This window comes from Malus sylvestris, chromosome 1 (assembly GCF_916048215.2).
Source record: "Malus sylvestris chromosome 1, drMalSylv7.2, whole genome shotgun sequence".
Lineage (NCBI taxonomy): Eukaryota > Viridiplantae > Streptophyta > Magnoliopsida > Rosales > Rosaceae > Malus > Malus sylvestris.
Genome location: NC_062260.1, coordinates 16,173,320 through 16,186,256, shown reverse-complemented (window position 1 = coordinate 16,186,256; position 12,937 = coordinate 16,173,320). Strand labels below are relative to the sequence as shown.

At 38.5% G+C, this 12,937-nt stretch overlaps 2 protein-coding genes and 1 long non-coding RNA gene across 4 annotated transcripts; 1 reads left to right on the top strand and 2 right to left on the bottom strand.

Moving 5' to 3' along the window:
• The first annotated feature begins 366 nt into the window (after positions 1 to 366).
• On the top strand, positions 367 to 1,299 carry LOC126615588 (uncharacterized). The gene is made up of 2 exons (XR_007620848.1): positions 367 to 655; positions 1,064 to 1,299. It is a non-coding gene; the product is annotated as an uncharacterized LOC126615588 (long non-coding RNA).
• A 302-nt stretch (positions 1,300 to 1,601) lies between these two features.
• LOC126615570 (protein trichome birefringence-like 25) lies at positions 1,602 to 4,573 on the bottom strand. The gene is made up of 3 exons (XM_050283421.1): positions 4,161 to 4,573; positions 3,476 to 3,759; positions 1,602 to 2,695 (listed from the first exon to the last, which is right to left on the bottom strand). The coding sequence occupies exons 1-3, from the start codon at positions 4,462 to 4,464 to the stop codon at positions 1,910 to 1,912; spliced, it is 1,374 nt and encodes a 457-aa protein (XP_050139378.1). The 5' UTR covers positions 4,465 to 4,573; the 3' UTR covers positions 1,602 to 1,909.
• Positions 4,574 to 7,491: 2,918 nt separating this feature from the next.
• On the bottom strand, positions 7,492 to 12,463 carry LOC126615553 (protein ENHANCED DISEASE RESISTANCE 4-like). Of its 2 annotated transcripts, none has more exons than XM_050283391.1 (5): positions 11,904 to 12,463; positions 9,011 to 11,330; positions 8,681 to 8,741; positions 8,364 to 8,587; positions 7,492 to 7,944 (listed from the first exon to the last, which is right to left on the bottom strand). In XM_050283391.1, exons 1-5 carry the CDS (start codon positions 12,019 to 12,021, stop codon positions 7,890 to 7,892), a joined length of 2,778 nt encoding a protein of 925 aa, XP_050139348.1. In that variant the 5' UTR covers positions 12,022 to 12,463; the 3' UTR covers positions 7,492 to 7,889. The 2 variants fall into 2 exon arrangements, with proteins under 2 accessions (XP_050139348.1, XP_050139357.1); XM_050283400.1 differs by having other exon boundaries at positions 9,011 to 11,306; positions 11,904 to 12,460.
• Between the last annotated feature and the right edge of the window lie 474 nt (positions 12,464 to 12,937).

Below are 12,937 nucleotides of genomic sequence, written 5' to 3'. Positions count from 1 at the left end.
GATACTGAACAGTAAGCGCCCAAGTATTATTTCATGTAAAATAGTTGCCAAACATAAAGCAATAAAAAGCACACCATTCACAATACATGCTCTCAATAATGAACGAGTTCCAACCAGAATGAGTTGAAACCCTATCGACATGTCCACAAACTCATTTGAAACCTAACCCATTCATTTTTTATTTTATTTTTAAAATGCTAAAATTATTCCCTAATTGGATGTTTTGGTAACTTTAACAATGGGATACAATGGTCGTTAAAATTAAAAAAAAAATTGTGGGTATCCATACAACTCATTTTTATAAGGAACAATTTTTGGGACTGCAATTAGATATACCCTTAGTTCTGATTCCATCCGTCCGAAAATCATGCTGATGTATACACAAAGCCCAAGAATAGGTCCTTTTAGACTTTGGGTAGCCCAAGTTGAGGCCCAATAAACTTGGTCCTCTTCGTATAACGCTTCCAAATTAGTCAAAAGCTTACCAGACACCTGAGCTTCATCGAGAGAAGGGAAGAAGGAGGAAGAGGAGGAGAAGAAGAAGAAAAGGAAGAAGATGATATACAGGAAATGGAGTCTGTTGACAGGACCCGTAGCGATCTTGGGGGGCATAGTAGGCACCGTCGTCGTCGCCCACTTCATCTTCTACGATAACGTAACTTCCCCTTTTATTTATTCTTCTCTTCAATTTTTATTTTATCTTATAGAATTTCAGATTCATCAATTCGAATGTTTCTTTGTTTTTAATCCACTATTTTTGTTAAACTATCGAGTCATCAAATGAGCTTATTGGGTTTTGATTTATGTGTCTAGATCCTGCTCCTTCGGGTAGGGAAAACAATCCAGGGTTTCAGAGCTTCATTTTCTTAATTCAAGTTTTAGGAATTTCAGGTTTATATATATATATAGTTATATGTGTGTGTATATATATATATACACACACATATGTATGTACTGTGTGCATATATCGTGAAATTATTTAAATAAGAGCTGGGTTATGTTGTATTTTTGCTGAACTTGATTAGGGACGTGAGCATAATAATTTACATGTTAAATTACGCAGGATCGATTTCTGAAGCCGAAGCCGAAGAATGCAGATGCATCCACTTCAAGCAAGTAAGAGGAGGAAGGTGAAAGAGCTGCCTTTTCAATGTAACCCAAGCTTTTCACTTTCTGTCTTTATTTGTTGTTGTGTAAAATTGTGGTGATGCTGCAGTTTCCGACATGGCTTGTTAGTTTAATAATCCAGAATTGAAATGTGAGTTCTGATTTAAGGTTGTGGAGTTGAATTTCCTGGAATATGCATTCTCGGTTGTCTTGACGGTTGTCTTGACGGCGGATTCTAGGTTCGGTTCTTGTATAAAGAAGAGAAACGTTTTGGCAGACTGCAAATCTGCGCTGCCTTTCAGCAGCGTGATGCTAGCCAAGAACTCTGTGAACCATAGAGGAGTAAGGTGCAATGGTATTTCTTTACATGATGCTAGTAGTTTTGAGGCAGGGAGAACTGTAAGTCGTAAATAGCTTCTTAACGATGAACTTGTGTGGAGTTTTGCGTTCTTCTTTCCAGCAGTGGTAGGTACATAAGTTTTACAGAAATGGGATTTTTCTGTGAGATTTGTAGTTTCATATATATGCTCTGTGGTGATATAAAAGGGTATGAAATTTTGCAGCTTGGCCAAAGAATTTGACATTGTAAAAGAATAAATATGTTTACATGCAACTTCACGTTGTTTCCTTAGCAAAGTCTTTCTACATTTCATGGATTGCGGGTCAGCGTCGCGCCTGTTGTTTTAGGCACAGATTTGATCACAGGACAAACCACAGCTGCAAGACTGCTAATACTTGATTCCGGCCAAGAAGTCCGAGAGCTTGATAAGCTAGGCATTCGATCGATAAGCCAGGCGTTCGATCATCGATATTTTCCGCCATTGACCAACAATTCCATAACCAAATCATTCCAAGAGTCTATTGGCCCAGGCAAGCACCAATGTAGGCAATCATTCTGAACTTTGGCATTCTTATCCTTTGCAAATGGCTGGAACTGCCTGTATGGACCTGGGTGCCCATCAGGTCTAAGTAGTGAAAGGTAGGTTGTGTCCAGTAGTTTAAAGTTTACTCCCTTCTCCGATCCTTGGGCTGTAGCCTTCTCAAATTCTTCCAACTCGATATTTCGCATTGCAGCATCGACATCTTTTATGTCAACCTCACCCTCTTTGAATGGCACTGATCTATTGCAGTACCCCCCACTGAACCACTCTCCGTTCTCGAAGTGGTCAGGTGTGGTGGTTCTCAAGAAAACAAACGCTTTATGATCCGAACGAGTGATGAAATCGAAAACCAGACGGAGGGCACTGCGATATGCGTAGTCAAACCCTAACTCTGTCAAGTTCTTTCCGGGACAGTAATGGCAGCCGCTGACCGTGTTGATTTCATGGTAAATTGCAGTCTTAAGAAACCATTTCCCTCCGGCAATCACCACGTAATCCAAGCTGCTATACTGATCGGTCCATGTCTTGTCAAGCTCGTCAAGATGAAGCTGGATTTCGGAAGTAGAAACTCCATTCATGTCTTCGAAAATACCCGCTTTGACGAGAAACGGAGTCCAAATTACCGAAAGGGTGAAGTTGTAAGAGGGGAAAACCCATCTTTTGGACCTGTATTCTTTGTCATGGTATACCTCAACAGCTTGCTCCACCTGTGGGACATGACCTCTGAATTGTGATCAATATTATCATTTGGGACCAGAAAATGGAAAGCCAGCAAAGAAGGTATGCAATCTACAAGAATGTCAGATCATGGTAGGTCCTGTATCTACACCGGAGTTGTAAGGTCCAAATATACCAACCGCTATGGGGTCGGTACATAAGAGAGAAACTTCCCTGCCCCAGTTTCCCTATCCCCATCTTCCAATCTCTTTTCCCGAGCTCACATGAGAAGCGCGAGGAAGGGCGAGATGGGAAAACCGAGGCAGGGAAGAACTTTTCTTTAACCTTTAGGGCTTAGATGGAAACTTTGAAATCTTTAGGAGCAAATCATACATCAGTAATCAATCATTAACGTTCCCTAAACGACGTTGATATCGAAACAATTATGATCCACATAGATAGTAGGTAAACCAGCTACGAAAATGACTCTACAACCAATTAAAAAGCAATGGTCGCCATAAAAGTTCAGCTGTAATCCACAACCTAATTTTGATCTAAACATCCATGCAATTTCCAAAGAGAAAAAGTGGCTAAGGTTTCATTAGAAAGTGAAATGATTCTTTTAAAAGTCTTTTTATCGCAACAGTCGTCCATAAGATTTGAGCTTTAGCGCCGCGTCCAACAGAGTGGAAATTTAGTGTGACTAGACCAAATCATCACAGCCACTACTGTGGTTAATTGGAAGTGCAAAACAAAATCAACAGAGTTTAGTAGATCTAAAGCATATAGATTCAGTAAACATAAGCTAGTTTTCGAGTTTCAGAGTGTACTTGAGAGAGAATGCAAAGCAATGACTGGACATGGTTCCGCGAAATCGAATCGCCAATGAAGGCCCATGATTTGTTCCTCATCGTACCAAGAAAACTCTGCGGATTGAACTTGGGTAGCTCACAGTCTCTTGGACTCCACCTCCAGTAAAAGTACTCGGAATCGGGGCGACCGTTCTTCATACAATTCTGATGAGATTCCATCACATGGCAGCTTTCGTTAGTGTATCTTGGACCTGATGGGTCTGGTACCCAATCTCCAGTAAAAAGGTCGCACTTTACTGCAACTACATTATTTAGTAAAAGTGAATAAATCGGTTGCATACTAATCACTCCATATGGAAAAAAATTCAAGTCTATGACTGAAAAATGCATCCTCTCTGTCCCCAGAAAAAAGAAAGCATGAAATTGCATTTATAAATTATTACTAAAAATGTATAAAATTCAAAGAAATGAAAATTAACACATAACCAGACATTTTCCTTTTCTTCTTAATATTTCACTTGCATTTCCACTTTTTCATCCAAGTTCGAATCTCCATCTCCGTAGTTTAGATGAATTTAGTATAGTGTAGAATATCGCTTGCATAAAAAATATCTTTGTCTGACTTGGATTTTCACATTCATGCATGTGGTTTCAACCAAGCAAAAACACCAAAACAGGGACATAAATAAAAGAAAATACTTACCATTGCCATATGTTTGAGAGTTATTTCCAGGAAAATCAACAATTGTAGAGTTTTGAGTTTGGACAGGAAATAAAGAAGAATCAGAAGCAGAAGAGGAGGAAGATTCTGTTTCTTGTTGGTCTGCAGCTGCAAGAGAAGGTGGCTCTACTGGTAAATTTAATCCGATAGAAAGTGCAGAATCGGAAAACAAGAGTCGAAAAGCGAGACCAACTAAGACAAAGCAGACTGCAAACTTCACAAATACATGGCTGTTTTTGTGGAATGACAATATTGGGTTCGATTGAACCCTCATTTCTTTCACCATCTCAGAGCTCGAAGAGAGAGAGAGAGAGAGAGAGAGAGAGAGAGATAAAGAGAGAGAGAGAGAGAGGAGAATTTCAAGATATGAAAAAGAAACAGAAGTGATGAAATCGGTTGGTTTTTGTTTTGCAGCAAAACAATCCAAATTTTGAACCTAAAAAAAAAAACAAACCAAGAAAACTAAACAAAAAATCCAAAAAAAACTTTTAGGTATAATGAATAGTACCATAAAAAGGTATAAATGTGATTTTTCGTTAAAAATGAATAGTATCAAAAGTGTTTTGGTAAAATTCATTTTAGTTTTAGGAAGAAAATATGCTGTTTTGTATTGATAATTAGGATTTAGGTGGGTGATGTCTGCCTAATACATAGAGAGATGTTGTGAGTCGGGTAAAGCTTATTATGCAAGACTTTACTTTTTCACGTAAGATTCACACTCCCAACACATAATGAGAACACGTGTTTGAGTCAAAACTCAACACGTAAATTGCATGTTTTGTTACTATGTTAGAATGCGAGAATTCAGTTCAAATCCACTCTTTGAAGTTTTCAACACTTTGTGTTGACCAAACAATGCAATTATATAAAACATCCTATGATGTTTTTTGCTTCACTTATATTACCAAACTGCTATTATTTACTATATATTTGGGAATCTCGATTTAAATTCACCCCGAGGGAAAGAATTATGTATCATCCATGACAAATTATTCTTTTTGTATTTGAATCGGTTGACAAAAAATGTCTTCGCACAAATAGGACCAATTATGTTGTAGACTAATGATGATTAATAAATATAATCTTTTTGTGGTTTTTAATTATTCTTTCCCTTTTCTAGATGTTGCAGGAATCAATTTAAATGTGCTTAGTCAATTTATTCTTCTTCTTTTTTTTTTAATGGATTAGTTGGTGACTTCGTCACAGCAATCTACTATTTTGGGAGTCGGAAAGACTTATATAAGCATTTCAAACTCTCCATGACCATCATCTTGCAATTCACCAGCAGTAATAATCAAACCTAAAATATATCATGTGAAATACAAGTTTAGAATTCATCTCAACCACTAAAATAATCTATATATTAAGTTAAATATTTTTGGTGTCTTATCTTTTGTTTGCAAATTGCAATGCACATGAGTCATGACATGCACTGCCCACCTGCTCGCACCTTTGACCTGAATTTGATTAGTAAAATGGGAGTTGGTAGATTATTATATTATCCCAATTTAGCTGGCTGAAACGTGTGAGCAGCTTTAAACCCTAAATTGTTTTACATCAACAGTCGAGCACTTTTCTGAATCATATTGTTCTTTTCTTTTCTTTCAATGTTGCCAACCTTGATTACACCACATTTGGCGATTAGCTACCAACTCTTTTTATTTTCTTTGCTGGATGATTACTTGTAAATTAATCTACCAAATTATCTAGTTAATCATGTTAACCGGTAATATATACCTGAATTAGTATTATTAATTGGCAGCCCAGCAGTGCGACTGTCACATTGAAAATATTTATATTATAAAATAATATTAGATAATGAGTTATTCAAATCCAAACATTCTTCTACTTTTTTCTGGAAATGGATTATCTCCGGATCTCTTCCTTCTAATCTACCAAATCTCTTCCTTCTAATCCACTAAATCAAGAATCTGTACCATTGAAATTTGATTCAACGGCTACAAACAGGGATCCACTTTAAAAGTTATAATAACTTCAACCGTTGAATCAATTTTCAATGGTACGAATTCCCTGATTTGGTGGATTATGAGGAAGGGACCAGAGAGGACCTCTTTCCTTTTTTTCCATACAAATACAACCTTCTGTGTAGTATAATGCAGTGCAGGAAGCATGTATTTAAAATAATTAGAAACAAGATTATGAATTTGAAATGATTAAGTACATTGAATTATTTAAAATTCATGCATTTCTTCTATTTTCCTTCCATAAAAACACAAACAATTTGTGTGGTTTTCTTCTTCTTTTTTAAGGATATTACGAATTGAACTTATCTAATTTAACACTTATATTTTAGATGGTTTATATAAGTAGGGGTGGGGTGGGGCGACCAAGTAGGGATTGGTCTGGTCCTGATGGTTAATGGTAATGGAAAGCGAAAGCTTTAAAGAGCTTTCCTATCAATCCTCATTTGTCAATTGGCTTTATTACCAACTGCCTACTGCAGACTGCAATGCATTCAAGTTTCAACCCCCCTTCCGTCCTTCCTTCCTTTCAGAATTCTTCTTTACCAAGTCTTAACGAGAGAAACTATCTTGCAACTAATGTATTGTCTTTAGTGATATCATCGGTGAGATAGATGGTTGTAACGTATTTAAACATCATAAGATTCTTTAGATAGATAATTGTCATCAGTTAGATGACACGAACACAAGCTGATTTACAAAGTTCATGCATGTGAACGTTAATAGACGATTGATTTTAGCATTTTCTTACAGTGAAATATTTTGCGCACTTTTGTTTTCTCTTTCTATACTCCTCATTGTCTCTTAATTCAATCCAACGACTAAAAAGTGATATACATGTAAAGGAGAAAAATGTGAGTGCATAAATCATTTCTCGATATAAGTTCCAAATGGCCATTCTGAATTTTCCTACTTTGGCATGCCCCTCGTACTGGGCTCTAAGCAATAGGCTGATATGAGGGTGAGCCCACCAAAACTGCGTATGGGATTTGCGAAGTGTCCTGAGGTGCTTACGTCTTTGTGCATTTGCGCTGGACAAACCAATGATTGGCTTGGCCTGTTTCAGCTTTCTCCCGGGGTCCCAAAGATTGCCTCCGGCCCTTCATTTGCCAGATTGAGAAGCTAACAATTGATTAGGTCGGTAGTTGCTTGAACCACTGAGACTTTATTATTCCCGGGAGAGCGATGATTCGAGCACAGAATTTAGAATGCATAGATAAACGCTCTTAATCATTTGAGTTGCAAGCTCCTTGCTCATAATTTTGAGACGAGCACCAATTGTTTATGCAGGGGCAAAAAGGAAACCCATATGTTGCAGAAAAAAACTGAAATTAATAGAAATGGCTACCAGCAAATTTATATATGATCAAGATAAACGCTAACCTCATACATTATAATAGCAAAGACAGCAGAAAACCAAACCATTTACATAAATTAATAAATGAAGAGTCGCAGCTGAACGAAAACTAGCATGATCTACATGCACTAAACAAATCAAACCAGAAAACAGCTACTGTAGATATCAGATAAAACCACCCCACTGAGCATCCTACAGCTTATCATTCATTTTCGGTTATCTGCAATGTTGTGCAGCTGCTGAACATTTCAAAGAATTTTTCCTCGACCGGGTTTCTTTCCCCTTTTCCCTAATAATTTTACTTTCCAACTCGGGATGGATGACTTGAGAATCTCCATGCGAGGGATGAAGTTAGTGATTTCTACATGTTGATTATGCAGCTGCTCTTGGAAGCTTCATGCCAAATCCACGTTTTACCTTCTCAACTCTGTTCAAAGTTTTGTCAAAGCAAGAAACATTAGAAGATTCCAAAAGCTCCCAGGGAGAGTTTAGATTAGACAAATTAAACGGTATGAATATCACTACATTAAGTCAGTACAGGTAACAGGAAAAAGAGTGGCTAAAACATACAATATCATTCGTAAAACTATAAATGATGCTGACCACAAAGTGGTAAATTCGTGAACATTTTATGTTAACGATGTGTTCCTAGATTATCTATGTCTTATATATTCAACACATCGTCGTTCCATGTTCCATTTGTCACAGAAAACCGCATGTCCACGATAAAAGACAACATAAAGGTTTAATATGTCTATATGCTCTTGGTTATAATAGCAACATTTTACTATCTTGAGTAATTAACAAAGAACTAAATGAGACGGCTATCAAATAGTTAGTGCTTACGTTGGGGCTAGCTTGCCAAGGCTATCAAGCTCTTCACCAGTGTCCTCATCCAGGACTCTCCCTGAGATCTCGATGATATAAGATCTATCTCTGGTTGTGGGAAGTCCTCTACTGGACAGCAAATCCAAATCTTTATGGTGAAGCTCCCTTCCATTCACAAAAATACTGGTATCTCCGGCCGCACAGTTCTGAGGCATGGGATAGTTGAACTCTTCAATAAATGGCTGCACAAGAAAAGAATTTTCCATTAACATTAGCAAATAACTAGAAATAACCGCTTATGGATTTGATATTAGTGTCAAATCAATTTAACTTACAGGAATGATGCCAAGACCAGGGCCACCCATGACACCCCAGAATCCAGCTCGGAAATCATACCTGCATTTCAAAATTGATGAAGGCAAAGACATGAGTAAAATAGAGGAGGCGAGAGAGATTATAGTTGCAACATAAAGCTATTTGTGATCCCGTGATTTTATTGGTTTACCAGTTTTTCCAAAAGCTATTACAAGTAGGCAAGCTATTATCTTATATTTCTTACAAAGCAATGATCCGTTTTCATGGATATAAGAGCAGTAACAGATTGTAAGCACAATTCAAGGTAATCATGCATAGAAATGCACTATGTGTTTAGTGAGTACACTTACCAATATTGTCCAGGATGGACTGTTCCAGCCATCTTTTCGGCCTTCTTGAGCACACGATCTGGTATTAAATTCCCATTAACCGAAACATTACTTCTCCCATCACTTGTCTGATTTGATTTGGAAAAATCCCTGAAGCTCTTCTTAATAAAGTTCGTAATAAATGAATCACTCCCTTTGTTGGTTCTTGGCTGATGCTCCTCTTTGTTTGCATCCCAAGAATCTTGGGAAACCCCAGTGTTGGAGTACTCATTAAATGATACCTCCATCTCAGTTGCTAGTGATGTCTCCTGTAAAGAGTTTTGTCGCGAGGTGACCTTATTTGGCTTTACCTTCTCTTGATCTGAGCGACTACTGCGGTTTCCCTTCCCAAGTCGGTTTATCACGTGATTGTTCGATGAGAATTCAAAGTGTTCCTCTAGAGGTGAACCAGCAGGAGGCGGAGAAAAAGTGCCTTTGATTGGCTGCTGAATAGAATTTGTGAATTCTTTTGGAGCAACTGTAGCTTCTGGGATGCCGTCATCCTCAGAGGTACTGGGAGATGAAGAATGAAAGCTTTGCATCTCGTGAGGCTTGCTACCAGTTGAACTTGGGCCTGTGGATGGTAACGCAGGTTCTCTATCTATTGACTGAAAATCATAGCCAGAAGTATCATAATCATCAGAGGAGAAATGAGCATAGATCCGGGTGACATGGCCTTGTGAATGTAAAGTACTGTCATTGACCACCTCATTCAAGCTATTAACTTCCGACAGATTTTTCTTTGCTTCTGCATGAGAAAGAACTAGTTTCTTATTAGAAACAGCAAAATCAATCACAGTAAAGCATGCCCCGCATCGCACTTTCTGTTTATTCTTTTCGGCAAGCAATACTTTTTTGGGCAGCTGCAGAATTTCAAAGCAATTATTACATGTTACAAATGGAGCACCACCAGAAAATGGAAGACATCGTCGGCCACCACTGGTTGGCACCACCCTCTCTGGACGGGGATGAACAAAGCTTCCCATTTTGGGGTTAAGGTCACTTGGCCATCTTGTATGGGTTTGCGAAACATTAAAGGGTGGAGGAACCGAAGTCCGAGGTTTGTTGTGATCATATGGACCGACCATCCCCGGGTTTCCAGGATGGAACATGGAACTACTAGGGAAATCAGGGAACCTTTTATTGTGGAAAGCAGTGGGTGGAACTGGCACTGAACCCCGCCGGTGATTGTCATAGCAATAAAAGCAAGGGCAAGTAGGATGGTGAACCGATGCATTATTTGGGTAAAGCTCAAATGGATCAGGATTGTTTTCAGCATACTGTCCAGAGAAGTATGGAAGCGATGGTTGCTGGTATTGCCTGGGAAAGGGATGAGGAGCTCCACTGTGCATGTGGGATCCAAAAGGATCGCCATATCTAGGAAAATTGTTTGAATTATGCATGGTAGAAGAAAAGCTAGCCATAGGCATTTCATGGCCATTGGTATAGGGAAATGCCTCTGGAAAGTGATTGAAATGAGCATGTGCTGCGACAGGTTTACCAGGTCCAAAGTACTGCATCGAAGCCCTATTTGCCGCGGAAGAAACACCTGCATATGAAGTGTCAGAACTACCATAAGGATCTGGAGGAACCATCCCCCCATCAACAGGAGCTTTCTCTTTTGGCTTATCAACCAAATCACAAGACCGGCTAAGTTGATCCCTCAGCTCATCCAGCTTCTTCAGAAGCTCGGCTCGGTCTTGTTCAAGGTACAGAACTCTGTTTGCCTCATCTGGGACAATACTTTTTCTCAATGGTTCCCCACCCCTATACGAAGAACCCAAATGGTAATTTGACGGGCCCTCGTCTTGATAGGTTGAAGTTGAAGACCTCATACCTCCAAAATCAGTTCTTTGATGTCTTCGAACTCCCTCCTTTTCACCATTCTCTTGAGCTCGCCAATCTGCCATCCATTGCGATCTTCGACTTGCACTTATGGGACCAAATTGGGCATTCAAATCTCCATGTTCTCTTCCCGAAGCATTCTCCAATTCATCTCTTTTCATGCTCATATCAACGCCAGCCTCGACAAACCAGTTCTGACTTGCATCTTTCGCTTGCTTCCTAACGACCTCAGCATTTTTCACATTTCCCTTCTCTAAATCCCTTTGATCACACCTCAAAGAAGCATCAGCCGACTTAACATCCATATCAGAAGTATCACTCAACACAAGTATTCCTTTACTGTCTGAATCATCTGATTTGGCACAAACTCCTCCAACCCTCTCTTTGTCTGACTTCTCCAACAAAGTATCCCCCTCTTGCCTCTTTTTATTTGCTGTAAAACGATATAAACAACAATCTGATCCTCAATTTTAGCGAGCGGAAAATAAATTCAAAACTAAAAGGAATTGGCATATCTTGGATGCAGAAAAAACTCACGAAAATAATGCAATTCAGATTAGGATCCTACATAATGAAATTGTTGATAGTAATGTAGCTACAGATTTGAATATCTGGTTTTTCGGGTTTAAAAGTCTCAACCCCACAAATCCAAATGATGGCGTATTATTAGCATTGGTGTGGATTTTGGTTTTCTTTTGGGTCTAATTCCATAACAAATTCCAAAAATTGTAAATCCTGATCTCACTCCCTTTTCTAAATTTCCAATAACATAAACCAAAACACACACCTCTATAAAATAAAAAACACAACCATCATATAAAAACAAAGAACAAGGTAGCCGTTTGGTTACAAAGAAAATCAAAGGTGCTGACATTTTGGTCAGAAACCCAACACGAACCATGTGACACAAAACGTAAAGTTTCTATCTTTTTCCCAGTTTTATCACCAACCCCACCAAACAACTGCATTAACTAAAAAATTTACAAAAACTAAAAAACGAAATTAAGAAAACGAAGAAGGAGAAGCAAACCTCGAAGAACAGCACCACAACCACCACACTGGTAAACAGAGTAATCATCAAGCTCCGGAAGAAGATTCTCACACTTGGGGCACCGAACCAGCCTCACTGTAGCAGCCGAGTCCCCCATTTGCTCATAACCCACCTCACCAAAAAAACCCAGAAAACAACAAATCAAACACTATTTCCAGTCAATGTTTGGCAGCCTAGAAAACCAGAGAGAAAAAGCAGCTCAGAGAAATGAGAAAGCTTTGGGTCGTTCTGCTGCAATGGTGAAATGGGTTTTTGTTTTAAGGAGGAGAAAGCTGGAGAGAGACAGGAAGCCTCTTTTTCTTTTGTGGGTTTTCTTTTTCTTTTGCAAATTTTCTTAGGAACCAAACAGGGGAGAAGGGATGGTGGGAGCTGGAGAAGTTGACGGTAGAGAGGTTTTATGGTGGGGACACATATTTTCCCGGAAAACTATGAGCTGGAAAGGAAAGGAAAAGAAAATATAAACGCTCAGAATTTATGGAAGTGTTTTGTGAGAAATTCGATTCCAGTATGTGTGTTTGTGTTCTGAGAAAATCTGTGGATTTATGCTTCTGCTTTTTCACGTTTTTTTTGTTTTTTTCTCCAAAATTGCTATCGCACACAACACGCCGAGTTGGAGGCGTCAGGGCCGTTTTCCAACGTTAGCAAAACGCGATTTCCAACAGTACGCTTTCCTGAACGATGCCGTTTGAGAGGGACGAGTTAACTTCGTTTGAGTCGCCGTTTGTCTGGTGTCGTTCAACATAGACATTTTTGGATTTTTAACTATTTGCACTCTTGCTCAATACTACAGTTTTATATATTTTTATTCGTAAATAATAGGTTTTAGGTTCGATTCTTATAAATACGAGTTTGAACCATATTATTGCTAAAGGGTTTAGGGATCTGGCTAAGTCCACCAATTTCCTTAGAGTAGATAATATCGTTTGTTCATAAAATAAAATAAAACTATTTACACTCCCACTTTTTATGGAACAAAATATAAAAAAACAACATTATAATTAGGTATTTGGCTA